Below are 20,234 nucleotides of genomic sequence, written 5' to 3' on the forward strand. Positions count from 1 at the left end.
TCACTAAAATGTACATAAAGAAAATGTTCGCCGAATTAAGAGTATGCATCACCATGTTAAATAAATCAAATGAAATTGATTTATTCTTTTCCAAATCATTATTATTATATCATAACATTACATGCAGCTCTATGTTTCTAAAGATGTTGGACACTATGAGAAAAATCAAATTTGCACTTTTCCACAGGTTTATTGGTAACGTGCCACGCGTTTCGATTCACCAAACCAAGTATATAATATAAAATACATAAAATAATGAAATATAATGAATACATGAATAAACTTGCGTAAAATACCCACTTGGCTCAATGTTTTTCGTGAATCCAAGGCTTCACAAAACAATATCTCAATATAAATTGTATATATTTTTCAGTCAATGCTAACTCAATTGCCTATCTATTTCATATAGTAAATGAACTATATCGCCAACATTTTTTGCAAATGCCTAACGTTGAATAAAGGTATAAGCATGCATATTTAACAGTAAAGATGCTGATTCTCTCCCTAGAGAGTTAAACTTCATAAAAATATAACATGCTTAAAGCCACTTCAAACAACTTCCCGAGCGCATAGCTATGAATGAACCTTTTTCTTCCGTAAATATACGTAAAAATTATCATAAATTGATACGTGATTAGTTACTTGACCTGGGGTTATTTTATATCCAATTTTACGTAATTAGTTGATATGCGTTGGAAGTGAAGACTTGTTTATAACTCATCCCTTGTGTCAACACGTTCAGTAATGCCTATTTTATCGCAGTGATGGGAAAACATAAAAAAAAAGCGACTTGCTTCTTGCTCGTGAATGCTATTAAAGGCAAAACTATTTGCACAAGCAAAATTATGCTGTATTGGTGCATCAAACTAAATCCCCTCAAAAAGGTAAACATCGATACATTCTGATTATTACAAACACGAGCTTTTAAACTCTCGTTCATTAACATAAACATGACGTTGTCTGATAAATATCATCAGGAACATATTAGAATTATGGTGATATTTATTGAATGCATAAAACACTGAACATAATAATCCCACGAAGAAAGAAACCTTTTTCGGCACAAGAGAAGTATTGGTATTACAGTGCGGACGAGAGTGTTAAGATGAAGAATCTCGCCTGGATGTTAGGGGGACATATGACCAGCTTCATAGATAATTTCTCGTATTTTTAAATATTCTAATTGTACAACCCAAAATGAGGCGACAACATTAAAAATAAATAATATTCAGCTTTGTAACGTGAAAAAAATCTTTCAGTCATTTGACCCGCTAATTCGTCAAGGTAATTAAGAAATATCAGTATTATTTTCAGCTACTTAAATTCAAAATATAAAAATTAAACTGACGTAAATAAATTATTACAATCGTTACGTGTCAATGGCGTCAGCGACGTCGATGGATTGAATTTTATAATAATGTATTAGACTTCCTACGTCTAAATTTTTAAGTTTTCCGAGAGATTGATATTTTTTCAGTGCTTATAATATTATAACTGTTGCGAGGATATTATCTTTCTCAATCGAATCACCCTTAAATTATCACAAATCCCTCGTAGCCGGAAAGCAATTCAATCCTGTGCATCGGTCAATTTAGCTAACATGCCGGCGCGCATTCACCAACTAGGATCGTTTGTTGTATCCTAATAAGTGGCAATTTGCACTACAGGAATGCCATTTATATATTGTAGGTTGCATAACCTCCAGGATCGCCCTCAATGAAAATTTCCAAATGCTGCACCTCACGTGCTAAGATGATTCTTCGCCCAAGAATGGTGTATTTAACACAAAAAGTGACGTGTTCTATTCCAAATTATCTATTTTGGGGCAGAACTGATTTATTCGTTGCATAAGGCGTGTGAAACACATGGAAGTACAGGATATTCAACAAAATTAAAATCACGATTTCAACTTATCTTTTGTAATTTGCTTTTGTATAAAACGCCTTAGGGTTTTGGGGATAAGTTTGGTGAGATGAATAAAGCTCTAATTTTTCAACTATGGATGTTTTTAGAAACCTCTACAGGATGTTCTAATCCCTGCCACAGAATAAACAAAGGCCAAAAATGTTTATGCTGCACAAAAGTAGTTTAGAAGTTCAGGATAAAGTGGAGATTAAGTAGTTTAAATAAACTTTCCCAAACATGGATTTGGTATATTACCTATGGTAATAAAAATTTAAGTATTGTGTGGGGGGACTTAAAGGGGTGACATAAAGCTTTTCATAGATGAGTAGGATATCAATTATACGTAACACCCGTCTACGATTTCTTCTCCATATTAAAATGCTTTCCCTACTACGGTACATACGTATATACCGCCTATTTTTATAATAGAGTCTTAGTAACTTAGTCGAAGAGTGTCCGGCAAATGTGCCGAGGGCCTTTGACCCGCTGAATTAAATGCACCCATCCTCTCATAAAATCACATAGCATGGGTGGAGCTGCAGGTGGCCAGAGAGGCTTTCCCGGGAATCGAACCCGGGCCCTTCGTTCAGTGGTCCAACGTTCTACCCATAGTCTACCGTGACCCACATATATCTATATATTTATTTATTTATTTAGTTATGTCGCCTCATCCACTTTGATTCTTAAAAGATGCGTGAAAAATAAAATTCGCCAAAAATATTTATCCGATAAATCAATACATATCATTAAAAGTTAATAAAATGTGTTTAATTGTACGTCATATATGTATGGTGTGCATTGTGCTCCATGTATAAATGATGGCTTAATTAATTGCAACATCTATAATGGGAAAAACTGAATTAATTGCAGCCCAGTTTTAATACTTTTAGCAGATTTGCCTTTTTTAGTCGACACGTTACAGTCAAAAATCCTATTACAAATATTTTAAATTTGATATAACAGAACCGTTAAAATGGCGAGACTTATATAATTCCATGAATTTCAATTAGCTCCAATTTAAATACTGTTGAAGAAATATCTTGTTGAATGGAATCATCCAGCACCTTTCAGAATATTTGTTACAACGCGATTGAAGTTTGATGTTAGTTCATTTATTATGTACTCAAGGGTATTTTGTAATTTTAAAGTAAATTTATAATTTAATATTTGATATTTTGATGATATGTTTATGACAGTCAGTCCGAAAGGTATTAGTCAAATTGTAATAGTAAAACCAAACGTACAAATAGTATTTACAAATTATAAAAGTAGTATAGGATGTCAATGATTTATATTTGAAAATACATATATATGTTAATCATTAAAAACGCTATTATCAACTAAATTAACGATGGACACAAACTATCCAACAGTTTAACAATACATTTACTGGCCTCTCATTACAAAACAAAAACTGGAATCCGACATCAGAATACGCTCCTCTTCCGTTCCACATAATTCCTTCGTCCCTTCATTCCGTCTTACAAACCTACCCCATTCCTACCCCTTCCTCGCTTGCCATGTCTCACCTTCTTTCATTGTCTTGAATATCCCATCGCCAATCATAATACTCCGCATTCATATTTCCTGCATCGTATGAATTTCTCCTCTCCATGCTAAGCAGTTCCTCACCTAATCTATCCTCATCTACGTTACATTCTTTTCATATATCTTAGTTTGCTGACCTGAAATCTCTGCCATATAATTCCTGTATATACAGGTATTCCTTTCATCTCGCTATGGCTATTAATTTACAATCCCATCTCTCTTGAAATTTCTCCGGGTCATAACTGCATTAATTCGTTAGTATTATATTACCGTGCAACAAACTGTTTACGGTTAGAAAAGCTTTTTGGAATAAAATATGTAAAAAGAGGACACTGGGTGCTATGAAACCAAAATACCCCTTCCTGAAAAAACTTTCCCTTATTCTTAACATTCATTCACACATTTTTTTTTCTTTCAAAACATTGATGGACTAATAGACTTTCTGCTGTACATACCTGTATATGTACTAACACTATATTTAACTACTATCGCCATGCATTATAGCTAGTCACTCTTCAATTGTTTATATACTGTCTCCCATTATCATCGTGAACGTGATGTACTCGACCATTACTCTTGAGAACTCTTGACTACCAATAACCTCCCCTTTCCGTCAGTTCCTATGTTGGGATTTGCGTCCGCACTCTCTCACACAACACGGCGGAAGTCCCGTTGACTCAACCGCTTGACAGGCACACTCTGGACAAACACTCGCGGAGGTACTCGTAAATATCCAATATCCCTTGTTTGTCTGACATGACCGCGGGGTGTTTTCATCTCCAAGGGACCGTTGCAAATAATCGTCCCTTTCCCTTCTCCCGCTTCCAGTGACCACACCGGCCCTGGTGGGCATCTGTCTGGGCACCACCCTCTTTTTGGTCACCGTTGCGGCCGTAACATGCCTGTGCTACCGCCGACGACATTCCCTCGTGCTGCTGCCCCTCCACGGCGGCGTGGCCCAGCCGTTCGGGCGCAGGAGGGCGTCCGCTCAACCCAACTCGGCCACCGCCTCGCTCTTCGGCCCGCAGGTAAGCAGGTGCCGCGCACAGGGTCTCGGGGGGTTGAAATGCATCACCCTTGAGCTCCGTTTCTCGAGCGTGGATGTTGAGACGCAAAACCTCTGATTGTACTTGCAAGTCTCCATCACTCCTTCACATCTCTCTTGCATGTGTGTGTATATGTATATATATATATATATAAAGGGTGGGTTATAATATATATGCACATACAATTATATGCCAGTTGCTAATTTCACCTCAATCTGTACGTTGGTTTTGACGTAAGCGTTCAACAAATTTTTGTTCTAATAGTTTTTTAGATTAGTATATTAGTAATGATTATTTTATGTCCTGTGTAATGGCAGCATTGTTAAAATTTCAAGATCTTGCAAAAATGCAAATTTTGGTTTTATTTGGATGAGTTTTCAATATTTGTGAAGAATATTAGTTTAATTGTCTTTATAAAAGTAAAACCCCAAAAAAAGGAAAATATTTGCAATAATACAGTAACTCAAAGCACCATGTCTTCACTCAGGAGGGAGTTGCGGGTGCAGGAATATGATTAAATATTATTATAATTAAACTGTCCGTTTGTGTATGCCCATCAGAGATGCTTTTGTGTGTACTCCAAGCACCCTTGCTGGAGCCGGCAACCTAATATCATTTGATCGAGAACTATGGTAATTCTAATGTTCCTAATTATTTATTTCCAATAATTTCAAATGAAAAAACATTAGGTCCAAAATATTGGATTCATGTGGAAAAACTATGGCAAACTGACGAAAGGTATTCGCACGTGATGGCCTGGGTTAGTGACGACTTGTGAAAAATGCAAGGTCTCGCAGAAATGTTAGATCCAATTTTATTTATAAAAGATTCCAAAAATATGCAACATGTTGCAAAAGAAACACTTGGTTTTTTCACATAAAATATTTATTCACGACCTAGGTTTCGACGCTCAGCGTCATCATCATTAGTTTTTACATCATTTAATTTTCTTAGAGCAGGTGCTACAGTTCTACAGTTTCATCTAAAACGTACCTTAAACGGTAGTATGCAAAATGCAATGAGTTTTATTATGCCTCGCATTGTGCGCGATGTCATCAAATATGATTAATAAAATATGGCGGTTTAATGCGTCGGAGCCTGTACCTCTTTGTACGAACATGGATTAGTCTTCCGATCGTTATAATTCACACGTATCTCGAATGTAATTTCATTGCTAATTTTTTCTCATATCCGCTCATGTATTTTTTAATGTCATTCGTGTATTCCTCCATATATTAATTTTTACTGTAAATTAAAATTCATTCGAGTGCCACTTTTTCGTACACTTTTTGACCGGTTTAATCTTGCTACTGTTACTTGTATAATTACTTTGATGCGACCTGTTTCTGACATTTTCTAATAATTGGGAGATTTCCAAGTAATATGGCGTTAAATCTATTCGATTAGAGATGAATTTTTGAAACAATTTCAAACAGAATCAATTTTCCACGAATCACTTTATGAATCACTGTTTTCAAAACAGGCGCCGCAATAAAAATAAAATTGCTGCAGTGAGCTGGTTAATTTTCCTCTTTTTATGATAATTTTGAATATTCTTAGTAAGGAAAATATCCTTAGTTCTTGCTTGAAAGAGAAAGAGTAGACTCGTATTAAAATTCTTACGCCCATTTTTTCCCGCCAGAATGAGCATTTGCCTTTGGTTGAGATGATCAAATTAATTAAATGAATACATTAATACATCCACCTGGTCTTACTGCCTTGCTAATTCCCATTATCGTTAATTATTAGCTTCTTGAGGCATTGCTCTTCGAATTGATTAATGAATAATCAAATACGTAATGACAGCCAAAGGCGCAAGAAATGCCAAATAGATAGATTGATAGAGGTCTTTATTTGGGCGAAATTGAGACCAAATAGTCCCTTCTTCCATTCAACCCATCGTCGTATGCATATTATATTAATACTTAGCCAGCCATAAGCCAGACGGTCATTTCTTGCGCCTCTACTATGTATCAGAGGAAAATTGGTAGGTCACCACGATTTCTCATATGAATGAATATTATGGAAATTTTTCCCGGGAATTAAAAGTTGGAGGGATAAAAATTTAATTGAAATGCTTATTTTTCCAAAGTAAAGGATGGTTTTTAATATATTGGCAAGCAAAATTTTTTATTACAAGCAGTACTTGGAAATATGAAATAAAGAATACGAATAATAACGCACGTCTTAATACTCTACGATAGTTTTTACACTATAGCCTGACACGCCCATGATGACAAACAGTAAATTGCCCACAGTCAACGTGTTCAGCAACGAAAAAGGTTTAGAATGCGATGGTGTCAATTCTTTCATTCCGTCAATTTCAGTTAAAATTATAGCTTGAGAGTCGTCCTTAAAACCTGCCTCAGTTGCCTTCATAACTAGCTATCAACCCGAAATTTGGCTTCATAGGTGAGGGTAGAGCTCACCTAGTGTTAAACTCTTAGGCGTGTGAAATTTACACATCGGGGTATGGGGGCCAGATCATTTCCCAGTGCCGCCCCTAATCTCCCAGGAAAATATGTAACCCAAAAATACCACACTGCTTGGATGACGTTGGGGGTGCCCAGACCCGTCACTCGGAATCGAACTCGGGCCGAAAGGAATATCACGTTCGCTAAAATATCTTATGCAAATATATCGGCATATTCATCAGTTCACCCCCCTCTTCTCTCTCTCTCGTCGATCATCACGCGGGAGGGAGGAGAAAGTGAAGCATCTGCCCGACCTTTCCATTTGCATGCAAATGAAATGAATCCCAATATGCACCTTGGGGGAATGTGTGCTGACGGAGCCCGAAATATTCCCTCCCCCCCTCCCGCTCAGCCCCTCCCAGGGTCTATCTCCCCCGTTGCAGTTTTATGAGCAAGTGTTCCACGTAGATACGTCTTCAAATTGCGTCGCCGTGGGAGGGGGAGGTCATCCTCTCACACGAGTCGAAAGGAGGACACGTCCGCCGGAGAAAATTTTCTTCTTCACGGGAATCAAAAAACGGCTTCAAAAACATGCACTCCACGCATATTTTCACTGCTCAGATCGCCATTTGAAACCTAGCAGCGTAATTTTTTAGAGTAAAATAGTGGTTGGATTACTTTTAACCCTGGAAATGGCGGATATTTTTTGAACTTTCCAGCGTCAACCGTGAAATATTTACAAAATATGTGCATACCCGCGATGCCGTTTCCTTTTGGCGTTATTATTATTGGTATTCTACTGGTTAATGTAGATTTTTGATAGACGGAGTCCATTTAATTAAAAAAATACATTTACTAGCCTCTCTAATAAAATACACAACCTGACGTCATGAACTACAGTAAGTTCCTCTGCAATTCCGGATTATTTTTTCCTCCCTTCATTCCGTCTAACATGCCTCATCCTATTCCTTCTCCTTATCTCGCCTGCTTAGCACTCACCCCTTTATCACAGTCTTCAATATTCCATTGCCATTCAAAATACCCTGCAAACATCTTTCCTGCCTACTTTGAATTTCTCCCAACCCTTTCAGAATAGGAAAAGTAAAAAAGAACGTTATACTCAGATATTTCAAGAAAATCACTTACTTTCACTAATTTTTCTACAACATTTATTTAGCCTCCTTCAGATTCATAAATGTCAATCATTTCCTGAGGCTTCTAATACTTCTTATTTCAAGGGTCTCTTCGAGCAAATATATTTCTCGATATTTGTCAACTTTGTTGACCTGTCAAGAATATGTTAATGAGATTCACTTAACTTAAAATGGAGTCATCCCACAAATTTAAACTTGAGACTGAAGATGGAATTGGTGTCATTTGCTTGGAAATGTTTCATCAAAAAAAGCATGCGCTGGGAACTGTTTCAATTTTTCCGCTTCATTAGTCTCTCTGCTTCGTTTATCGTGTGAATTTTCACATTTGAGTTAAATGTTTCCCACTAGTTTTTCATCAATGCGAACATTTGCACCGGAGACGGAAGATGTCAAATTTCTACCAGTTTGAAATGTAAAAGTTATTATGTAAATGGATTCTCTGGAGAGAGATTGAGCAACTAATATCATCTCTGATTCTCCTTTCCGTCTCTGCTTCCAACTCTTTTTCAAAGTTTGAAGTAGAAATCAAAGTTTCGCAACACAAATCCATAATAAATTAATTCCTAAGACTAAAATTTGTAAAAGGAATCCTAGGATATAAATCTTTTATGCATGTAACGAACATTTAAAGAATTTTAGTTGACATCTAGAAAGAAAAATTTCACACTAGGAAAAACCTAAACCAAAACAAAATAAAAGATAAGATTGAAATTGATTGAAAAATATCCAAGCATCCTTTTTTTAAATGCTTTTCATAATTCGTGCATTATTTATGTCTCGTTCCCTTCGTTGAAATATACTCATGCACTCTTTCCAAATGCGGACGCCTTTTTCTACGCACCTACATCCAGAATGCTTTCTTCAGTACACCATCTTTCAATGCCAGTTACGGTTTGTGTGTTGTCCACAGATTTCTACAACTCTGTTGCATGGAAACACGGCTGAAAAGTTAGGCTACTACATTTTTTGTGCTCGTCTCGACGAGGATCTTCAAGATACCGTCATCGGTTGGCTACGATCTAAGGGGGCAGAATTTTATTCTGAAGGAAGTCGAAAACTAGTTCAGAGATATGACCAATGTTTAAATCTGTCTGGATAATATGTATAAAACAGTAGAGATATGTAGTTTTTAGATGAAAATGATAAATTTTCTTTATCTATTCCAGTGTATTTTTATAGCATAACGGAGTTACATTTTGGATAACCCTCGTACTGCTCAGTATAGGAAATGTTCGAAAATTGTCAAATTTCAAAACTTTTAATGGGCATCAATGATAATTAATACTGATAATTTCATCGTTCCCGTGCCTAAAACTCTGGGCTTTGTGAAAGAATGCTCCATTTTAACGTGCCAGATAAAATATAATAAATCTTAATTCTCCAATAATAAATAATAATTCGTTCATTACGTAAATGAACGGAAAGTCTAATTTTTTAATGGTAATAGTTCCATAGAGAGAGGTGAATCAAATAAAAAGGTGAAACATCAAAAAGCACAAAGGTTTTATTACGCTCGACTTGAAATATATCTCCGTTTGAGAATGGGGTTTTTGTAACAGTTCATTCGGTAAATTCAACAGGACTTGGGGAAACCATAGAAACATTACTTCTATTTTAGGTCAACCGCATGCTGCATAAATATTCTACATCCTGACTGCGGTTTTACTTTATGATTTGTTTTTTCGCCTTTCCCATTTAAATTGCCCCCTTTTTGTGGTCTACAGCGCCCCATCCTCATTTCTCCACCGTTCCCACCAACCTTTAATGAGTAAGTGTGAAATACGTTTTTAACCATTATTTAAAAAAAACGTAATATGTGGGTTATTCCCTAATCCCTATTTCCCCCGCCATCTCCCACGCTATGCTCCTCTCTTTTCTTCCCCTAATTTAAACACCTGCACTTGCAGAGAGGAGGGACCTGAGGATAAGGCCCTTAAATAAATACAAAATGAAGAAATGCCTGAAAATTTTGATACAAAATATTATATTGCATAGTTCTGAAACTTGGTAATCGATGGAACAGCTTGAGCACAGATTTGATAGCTCTGAGATGTGGGTGTGGAGAAGAATATAAACAATTAAATGGCCCGAAATAACAGAGGACGAAGAAGAAGAAGAGTTATGTATGATAGGGAAAGATAGAAGATTTTTGGGATAAATGTGTAGAATGCAGGAAAGATGGATGCGGGAGATTATCCAAAGTCAATGGGATGTTGAAGACATAAGGGATAATGGGTAAAGATAAGCAATACAGGGGCCATGGAAAATTAGACATTTTGGACGGCGTGTTGGGAGGTAGGTATTATGTGGATCTGAAATTTGATCTATTAAAATGAATATGGTATTTTGCATAATTTTCAGCAGAGCGAATGGTAGGTAGATTAGAGCTTGTTTCCCAACAGAACCACGACACTATGCAAAAGTTTTCCTGGGTTGATTAAAAACACACAATCTACGATTAGACGACTACAAGTAATAATATTTTAAGCTTCTGGGACCTCCTTCTCAAAGTTACTTTTAATCTACAAGTGGTAATTTACTTGTAGTCTCCTCAAACAGATCCTTCGAATGACAATAATCGACAGTATTTCAATACTTACTATTTGTCAAAATTTCAAATATTTTCTGCAAAGCGCTTTTCTAGTTTAATCATAACTGTTTCGACGATGTATAAATTTGGCCATGGCTATTATGCTCCCTTTCCGCCGATAATACTGTATAGCGCAATCAGGCTCAATAGTTTAATTGGTATTCAGTTTATTTTATTTTCCATTGGTTCCGATTTTTTAGTCTCCTATTTGAACACTCATCTGGATTGACGCTAACCTGATGTGCGCCGAATTTCCCCTCATGTCAAATGTCAAAAGACGTGACAGGAAGTCGTAATGTTTTCCATTTCTGACGGTGGCGCTCCCTCAACTCATATTTTGCTTATCTCCCCACGTAAGGCGTACACAAGTCGAACGCTTCTCGGCGATATTTTTTTTTGTTGCAAAGCATGGAGGGCATCAGGACGCCAAAAACTGTGCTTGGATAAAATTTTATTGTGCGGAACTTTGTCATTCTCCATTTGAATGGACGTCGTTTAAATTTACTTTTAGTCGGAGAGAAATATTAACTTGAAATTATCCAAATGTTACTCGAGTGACTGAAGTAAATTTGAGCTCACTTATCGGAGGAGGATCTGAATCTAAAAATTATGTTTCTTGACATCGCAGTGGTTTCCCGACAATGCGCGGAAACTTGAAAATCTTGGAATCACGTCGATTGAGACGTCATAAATGAAAGAAGAAAATGGAAAAAGTCAAAAGAATAAATTATATTTCCCTCGTATCAAGTTCTAATTCCCTCTACTTTGTGATTTGTGCAAATTGATTTTCTTTGAATAAACATCTTAATCACCTATTCCAACAACTACGATTTTATTCTGAATGATTAACCATAAATATTTAGTGGCAGAGCTTTTTTTTACGACATATGACGGTGCCGAAATGGGTACATTTCTTTCTTAAAGTTTCTGCACGATTTTATTTTTACTAATATCCCTGTCGACAATTCGTACTAATAACTAAGCGTTGGAATCCTGTATCGTCAATACGTCTTTAAACGCCCACATTACCCCTAATTACCATTTTTAATGTGTTCCCCAACATAAATGAATTACAAATAATTCCATTTTCTGATTTCTGCATTTCACAAAGTTCTCTTAATCCCATCCAGTTTTACACGCTCCAGTACATTTCTCAAGCCACGAGTGTTGAAACAGCCAATAGAAGAAGAAGAAATCTAAGGAGTTAGAGCAATTGACTATCTCTCTGTAGGCAACATCTTTGAAATCATCCTATAATTCGTTCAAACCAACTAAATATTTCAAGTAAGCCCGTTACCTTAAAGACTTCGAAATGCTGCGAACAAAGCCTTCAGCATTTATTCCCTGATGTGGTACTTCGTTTTTTCACGTGTTAGATTTCAATCCTTTCCATTAGAAAAGATTTGAAATCGTCAATAACCTTCCGAAATACCTCTTAACTGTATTATAATTGTTAATAGAAAATCTTATTCTCTCTATCTAATTATCTGAGGAAGGACTGCGTGAGTCCAATTCTGTTTCATATGAAGGCAACCGCATCTGAGAACGTATCAGCGTCCCGCGGTGTGTGTAAGCTAATGAAAGGGTCCAGTGCGAGAGAGGCGATGGAGCTTCAGGTGGTGGGTTCTAAACAGGGATTAATTAACGTAAGGATCGAGTTCCCAATCGCCCTAGTGTTGTAGGCATTCCGCTGTCACATGCCTCCTCCAGCAAGGTAACGGAAGCCAAGTCGTTGAAATTGCTTCCTGCCTACCCGGTCTTTCCTATGCAGCATACATTTCAAGAACCTGGAAGGCCCACGTCAGCAAAGGAGGGACGCGAGGTAAAGTGGAAGCAGAGAATGGGTGGACCGGAGAAGTTGGACATTTGTGCACGGGTTTAAAACAATTTCAGAACAGATACTGAAGCCCCATTAGTTTCCTTGCCATTATCCCTTGGTTTACAACTTTTCTTTGGAAGATTCTTGCAATTATAGTTAGAGGTACATGTCTGTTGGTGAATTTAATGTTTGTGGCCGGGGCCCTGTGCTCATTGTCTGACATTATTGACCAAGCTAATGAGCCTAATTAGTAACGGAAATTAACAAGTTAAAAGAAAATCTCCAATGGCCATAATAAATTAGCACCGCTCGTCCAAAAGGAAAACTATAAATTGCTGTGATCACAGCAATTTTTAGTTTTCCTTTTGGACGAGTGGTGCTAATTTATTATGGTCATAGGAGATTCTCTTTAAAATTGTTATTTTACGAGGCTGTAGATCTCAAGTTTCCTAGACTTTAAGTATCGGAAATAACACAGGAAAATCCTACAAGCTATAATATTCTCTTGAGTTAATACTTTCTTGTTAGTAGTACGACAAAGTTTCAAAAAACTCCCTTGGGAATTGCATTAAAAAATCCTGCGCCAATATCAGATCATCGTCTTCATCCCAAATCTTTCTGATTCTTCATTTTCTACAGCTAGTGAACAACAATGATAGCATTAAACAATGGCTATGGTTGTCATCGGCAAGCCAGTCTTTGTCTTGTAAAGATTTAATCACACTCACCAATTAAATATATTCAGTGAAATTGTTTTTTTTATATATAATTATACCAAACTCTTACTTGATATGGCTTTTTTTCCAGTGAGTTTTTCTTATTTTTGTGAAGGTTTCCGGATTCAGTAAATCTTATCAGGGAGACAATGTTCATTTCCGTGCTCTTTCTTCACATATGCATCTAAACTATTACTTAGTCCCAAATCGTAAACTTAAATATTACCAAGCTAAATGGTCAGAATGAAATAACGCCTAAAAGCAACCCACCAATCCGGTCGTGAGGCCCGTGAAAAATGGAAGATAATCTGACAAAAAAAGAATAAAGGCCTTCCGCTCAACGAGAGCATTTTCGACATTCATTCTCCAATTTATCCGTTCCTCATTTTGCTAATATAAATTTGACACGCAGGATTCTTTTATGTCATCCCAACCTTCTCTTTACTCACCCCACCTGCACAAATCCCTTCCCCTCATCTATCATTCCCTACTTTAGAAGTTATATATCTACCTGTGCTAACCCTTGAATTCATTCCTGCCGCTTGAGCATGGCTTTATGCGTCAAAATAAGTAGTGGGGTTTAAATAAAAAATATCCACGATTCAATGTAACATATATTGAATTGTGGATAGTATAGTCATATTTTTTTCAATTTAAAAGAAATTAAATATGTAGCAGTCAATCACACCTGACACTGTTGATTCTATAGGATGTCGTTTGTTCCAAATTCTCGAGCAACTTTACGCGATTCACAGTAATACTCGTAGTGTTAGCTTTTATAAGCACTTTCTTTTAATATATATCTCTATATAAAATACCTTCATATGCCTAAGATTTTTATTCTCAAATCTTGTTGCCAGTAGGTTTCCATTAACGGGGATGAATAATTTTATTTTAAAAAATCCACGAGCAAAATGGATGTTTCGTTTAATTAAATTTACAAAGAAGATATCTTATCCAAGGAGCGGCCGATTTTAATTATTCCCATAAATTAGAACCCACTTAGAGGCGCCCATAAGCGGGCAAGGATGAAACAAGGGTAACTTCCATGGGGGTCGTCCACCGGTTAACTCTTTGATCACGATCAAAAGGCTATCGTCCTCACTCTCTGCGTTTTCAAGAGATAGTGCTGGCTTCATGGGCTTCGTGCAATGGAAATCAGTTAGATCTGTGGTAGAGATAAAAATGAAGAGGCCAGGTATTCGTCCACGTTTCTAGCGCATCTCGTAACCTTTCATGCGGGTTGAACCACTAGAATCGTCACAATGGAGTAGTAGGAGATTGTCCACGTGCTTTGGTTTGCAAATATTGAGTTACTCGGGAAAAACAAGACTAGAAATGAAGGGTTCGCGTTCTTTTTTCACCCTCCCATATCTCTAACTGCCTATACTGATAATATTGTTAAATATGCGTTTACATCTTGCATTTTTATAGTTTAACTAGCAGCTATACCCGGACCTTTGCTGGACTAATTTATCCGTTCAACTGTAACTGAAACTAATTCGTTTAATGGGCATTTTAATGTGCGTGGGCAGTTTCTCCATCACGGTGTCTTCTGGGGGCTCTTGGTTTTTCAGATGATTTGGACAAATACGATTTATATCCATATATACACATATATTATATGCGTGTGCGTGTGTGTGTGTGTGTGTGTGTATATATATGTATATATATATATATATATATATATATATATATATATATATATATATATATATATATATATATATATATATATATATATGCACATATACATACACGCGCGCATATAATAACCTAATTTCACGAGCACAGCAGGAATATCAGCCAAAAAAAATGGAAACTTTAAAAGGAAAGAACCCGCAGCATCGATGTTGTCCACGAGTAAGACACAGCCAGGTCATTAGAGTGTTTGTGGTGAGATGTCCACGTCAGTGAATTTGTCAGACTATGGGTATTAAACTAGATGTCGCGTGAGGGCCAAAATTAACCAGACCCTCCTCGCCCCAGGATAGTAACCATTTGGGGGAGGCGAGGTACCACTTCCAGCGAGAGGGAACCTCTTCTGTCATCCCACGCAGATGCGTGCACAGGAGGGACACTGATGAGGGCATGACCCCGCCCCCCCCCCCTATTCTCCCTCCTAAATCCCTCTCTAAATGGAAAATTTGGTTCAAGCGACATGCGTGGACGAGCTATCTAGGATCCAATTTGAAATTCCTTGGTATTTCAACCACCCATCCATCACGTCCTCGTTTACTGGAATAGTAATAGTCCAGTCGATTTCTAACTCATTCTTCAAAGTCAAATATTTCCCATCTACACTAACCTCCCCTCTCCCAAGGCCATGCTTTTGAATCGTGAGAACCCAAATTCATAATAATAGTTAGATAACCTTTCCTTTTCTTTCTTTATCCTCTCATTCCGAATTTCGCTGTAGGTAGCAAGAATATTCTCCGAGCTGCAATTTTTCCAATCGATATAAACGAAACAAAAAGAGATAAATAAAGTAATTCCAAATAATAAAACTAATATAAGTTTCAGCAACCTCAAGAATTGATGTGATGATAAAATTATCGGATAGGTTTACAATCCCTTGAAATTCAAAATATAGTCTCTAAAAGCAATGATTTATCTTTCACCCACTTTTTATATTACCTGCATATGTCAACTATCTTAATTTGTACATTTTCCAATGTCCTGTCACTCCCACTGGCCTGGGAAACTCAATAAGCTCGTAATTATGGGTCATACGTCGTGGTCAATTTGAGAGTGCAACTAATTAGGACTCGTGTGTGTAGGGCACATACAGTTTGCCCCGAGTTGCCAAAAGAAGCCGAAACAGTCTCGGCACAAGAAGAGAAGGAAGGCAGGGAGAGTTTCAGAGGAGTACAAAGTTTTATGATTACTTTAGAGGATACTGGAGAGGATTAATTTCGCATGAGTTAAAGCTGAACTCGATGAATGAGTTCTACCCCCTATATTTATCAAAAAATTTGCAATTGAAAAATACTGTGCAAAACTAGCAAAAATATTGCTCGGGCCCGAAATTAAAGGCACGTGCCCTTGACCAGATAAAAGTTTGGTTGAGGATCTAGGTACGCGGTAGTAAGTATTTTCTGCCGGAAATGAGACTGAAACTTGTCCCGACAAAATATACAAAATTTTCCCATTACGCACTGTCATTAGCAACCATCAGAGAAGGAAGTAACAAAGTTTTTTATTGGTAGAAGTATATAGCTACGCAACGGTGCTTCATACCATTTACATTGTAGTAACAAAATTTGAGTTTATTGGGCCCTATCGATTCTCATACGAAGTGAAAAATTCAGATTGTGATTCATTAATTACCGTTCAAAACGTATCGTTTGCTGATTGTTGAAAGTTTTAGAGTCCCTTATATTTGAGGAAGCTACCTTTAGTTATTTTTTAATCAGTAATTTCAATATTACCATTTGTCTCTTTGAAGTTCCCATGGACACCAAATTGCTTTCATTATGGAGTAGGTTCATCATATTTTCTTGCAAGGCGCTGTGACATATATTTGAGTATCCCTTAAAATTTTATTTGTTTTATAACTCTTAAATTAAGATCAATAAATGCAATGGTGAAGAATCAAGTGGTTAATCATTGAATTCTCACAAAATAACTTAATTGGAAAATACACAAACCGAAAACCGATTTTGAATTTGCCTTGGCGCAATGACGCGCCAAGGCAAATTCAAAGTCTATCATAAATTAAAAATACAGAAAACGATAATTTCGGAGTTTAAAACAGTTTTGTATTTTCTATCATAACATGTACAATAATATCAACATCATGTACAATATAGTTTCTTAATTCTGCAAGAATACTTTATCATTTATTTTATACTGTCGCATAGATCCACTGGATGATACTAAGAAACTTACGCTTCCAATGTATCACAAAAACTACATTTCTCGCTGCTCGAGCGTTTGATATAGCAATTAGTATTTCTATTTTAAATGGACAACTCTCAACATTGTTGCAAATTTTGTGATGATTGCTGTAGTTTCTCACTTGTGTGTAAAATATTGATAACTACACAATTAAAATAGTTGGTTCTCGTGACTTTTAGCGAAAATAGGGTCAGTAATGGTGGTGAAACGTGCATTTCACGAAAGATAGTCAGAAGATATTACCGATCTAAATAGGCATGTTCACTCTTGAGCTTCAAATTACAGTGAAACGGACAGCACACTTAGTTAAGAAGTCTTGGTTGACCATCTGAGTTTGTCTGAGAGACCTTGGACAGCCTTAACTTTCCACGATCATCAGCATACTTACTTAAGTAAGTCGCGACTTGTAGCAACAGCGAGATAATACTTCCCAGACCCAGCGTAAACTTCGAAATTCAAATAAGAATGACGACCTCAGAGAAAACTAACCGATAAACTGGAAGCAAGTTCAGCAAAACGAAGTGGCATATGCTGTCTTTGGCAGAGTACTCCACACTTGAAACCATCTATTTACTGGGTACATTGAAATGGGGATTGAAACGGTGCATTTTCAGAGTAAACACATGGTCCATACCGTTATATCCATTCAGTGGTGACAAATTTTCGATCCTTGATTGTTGGCAAAAATAAAATCTATAGGATTCTTCTACCCTACTATAATATTTAGGGAATATTTTAATTTTCCATACTCTTAGACGTTTTCTAATACACATGTAGCAAACAGTTTTATTGGAGCCTTGTTGGCAGTAGTAGAAGGTATACTATTTATGTCCATAGATTGTCCTGATTAGTATTTTAATTATAACAGTTTTGATTATATAGGAATAACGATGGATTCTTCCCTCTCAAGCACTAAACGAGGAATTATGCAAAAGGATGGGAGAATGAGGATTGATTGATTGCATTTAAACTCCTCAAAATCAATAATAAAATGACAACCAGTATCTAATTCTTCGGATGTGAGGACTCGGGATTAGACCCGGAGTAGAGCTTTTATTGCCTGTTGTTTGTTTGCGCATGTGGCATTTTGCCCCATAGCACAATGCTATAAATTCACACGACTCTTGACCGCGCCGGGCACACCCCTGCCGCGGCGAAGAGTCGTCGTCTGCTTTGTGTGGTTCCTGAACGGTCCACATTTTCAGCCAGTTCTCAGTTTGAGTCTGTCCCGTGAAACTTAATTCCGATTCATAATCTGAGCACAACAATTTTTATTCCAGATATGAATGCATCTTAGAGCAAAACCAAATAAAGTTTCATAACTCTGGGTGAAATAATATCTATATTTTAAGGTCGATATTATTTTAATCGGATCCAAAAAAAATTTTAATGGCTGGGTACTCGTAATTATTGAATTCCTATGGAGTTGGCACTGAAACGAAGAAGTCAGGCTAAATAAAACGATGGAATAAGGAAATAGGCGCTAATAAAGGGCATTTATTTTATTAAGCAAGGGCTAAGGGGCTAAAGAATGTTCTTGGTTCAAAAATATTCATCTCTCGGTTGTAAAATTAAAATTAGTAGTATATTATGATGTAAAACTGTTTCAAGGCCAATACATTTTCAAATTTCAAAAGATAATCTCTCTGTCTTGTCACTTACGACGTATTTTGAAATAAAAAATTATATCTCCACTCCCTTTGCCCCAGAACTTAGACGGGCGTATCTAAAGCGACTCAAACCGGCTTAAATGAATGTCAGGGCTGTCTCCTTGAAGAATTTATTTTTTTAAACCCTGGGACAACATTATTGGTATCGAATCCCATTTAAACCTTCTAGTTAGAATCTCGGTAAATGGAGGACATTGGGGTTCAATTGGCAAAAATGATAAGTTTTGGAATACGAAAGGAAGATTTTTTGAAATTACAAACACGATTTAAACAATTTTTGCCTAAAATCTGCGTTGTAGTTTTTGTACGACCACTCTGGGTTGATTTTCCGTATTTTTTTCAGATATCTCTGCTCATACATGCATGGCTCCTGAGAGTACCAAACTAACATAAAAATTGTTTTCAAGCAAAATTTGACAAATTGGTAAAGATAATATGCGACAGCACCCATTTACTTTATCGTCATATCTTGAATACCACAGTTGTAAATTTTTAATTTTTTTATTCCCCCGGGAATTCGAGTTAAAACTTTTCTGCTACATTTTTATGGAATAAAATACAGGTATCACTGCCAGTCACATAGATATCACCGCCGTTTAGCGTGCATGTCCTTCTCAAAACCAGAAATCAACATAATCACCATTAATAAAAAAGAAATTATATAATTTATAAACAACATTTTTAACAACTGTTTCTAATAGTAACGACAATTTTGCCTCAATTATTATTGGCGTGGCATTAAAAATTAGTTATTTTTATTGCATAACCTTTGGTTGTATTACAACGTCGAAATATTATCCTGAAAGTAATTAAAAATTTATCTGGAAATATTCCAAAATTCTGCATATTTAAACCCTAAACACAGTAATAATTCAGAGGTTCGATTTGATAGGTGATGGTAGCGTTGATCCAGTACAAAGCCGGACAGCGTGTGAAAGTCACACATCAGAGCCAGTTCCATTCCCTGTGGCCGCATATAGGTGTGTGTATTCATAAATCTCTGGGCACTAGCAGCTCTACCCAAGCTATGTGATTTTTGGGATACCAGATCTTCATGGAAAGCCGTAACCGGCAGAGGGAAAGGAGCTGGCGCCCCCACCCTGATGTGTGAATTTCACACGCCATCGGGCTTAGTACCGGGTGAACTCTACCATCACCCACCAAACCGACCTTCGGGTTGATTACTCTGTTTATGGTTATATATACATATATATATATATATATATATATATATATATATATATATATATATATATATGCATTACTTCTATATCTTCAGAGGAAGACGGATTGTTTCCGTCGAAATATCAAGAAATAACGTGTGAGTGTTCTTCTTTTTTTGTGTTTCTATATTGTGTGTTACTGTGTATTGTACTATTCGGCACTTCCGTGTTACGTCTACGAAAGCATATATATATATATATATATATATATATATATATATATATATATATATATATATATATATACAG

The 20,234-nt window shown here is 36.5% G+C and overlaps 1 protein-coding gene across 2 annotated transcripts in view; it reads left to right on the forward strand.

Annotated features, from left to right (window-relative positions):
* The window catches only part of Syt4 (Synaptotagmin 4), a 519,138-nt gene that overhangs the window by 481,184 nt on the left and 17,720 nt on the right, over nucleotides 1-20,234 (forward strand). For both annotated transcript variants that reach the window (XM_071594356.1, XM_071594357.1), the window contains exon 2: nucleotides 4,282-4,481. In XM_071594356.1, the coding sequence (XP_071450457.1) occupies nucleotides 4,282-4,481 (200 nt within the window). The remainder of the gene's footprint in view (nucleotides 1-4,281; nucleotides 4,482-20,234) is intronic.

This window comes from Hetaerina americana, unplaced genomic scaffold (assembly GCF_022747635.1).
Source record: "Hetaerina americana unplaced genomic scaffold, ioHetAmer1.1.p SCAF_6, whole genome shotgun sequence".
Classification (NCBI taxonomy): Eukaryota; Metazoa; Arthropoda; class Insecta; order Odonata; family Calopterygidae; genus Hetaerina; species Hetaerina americana.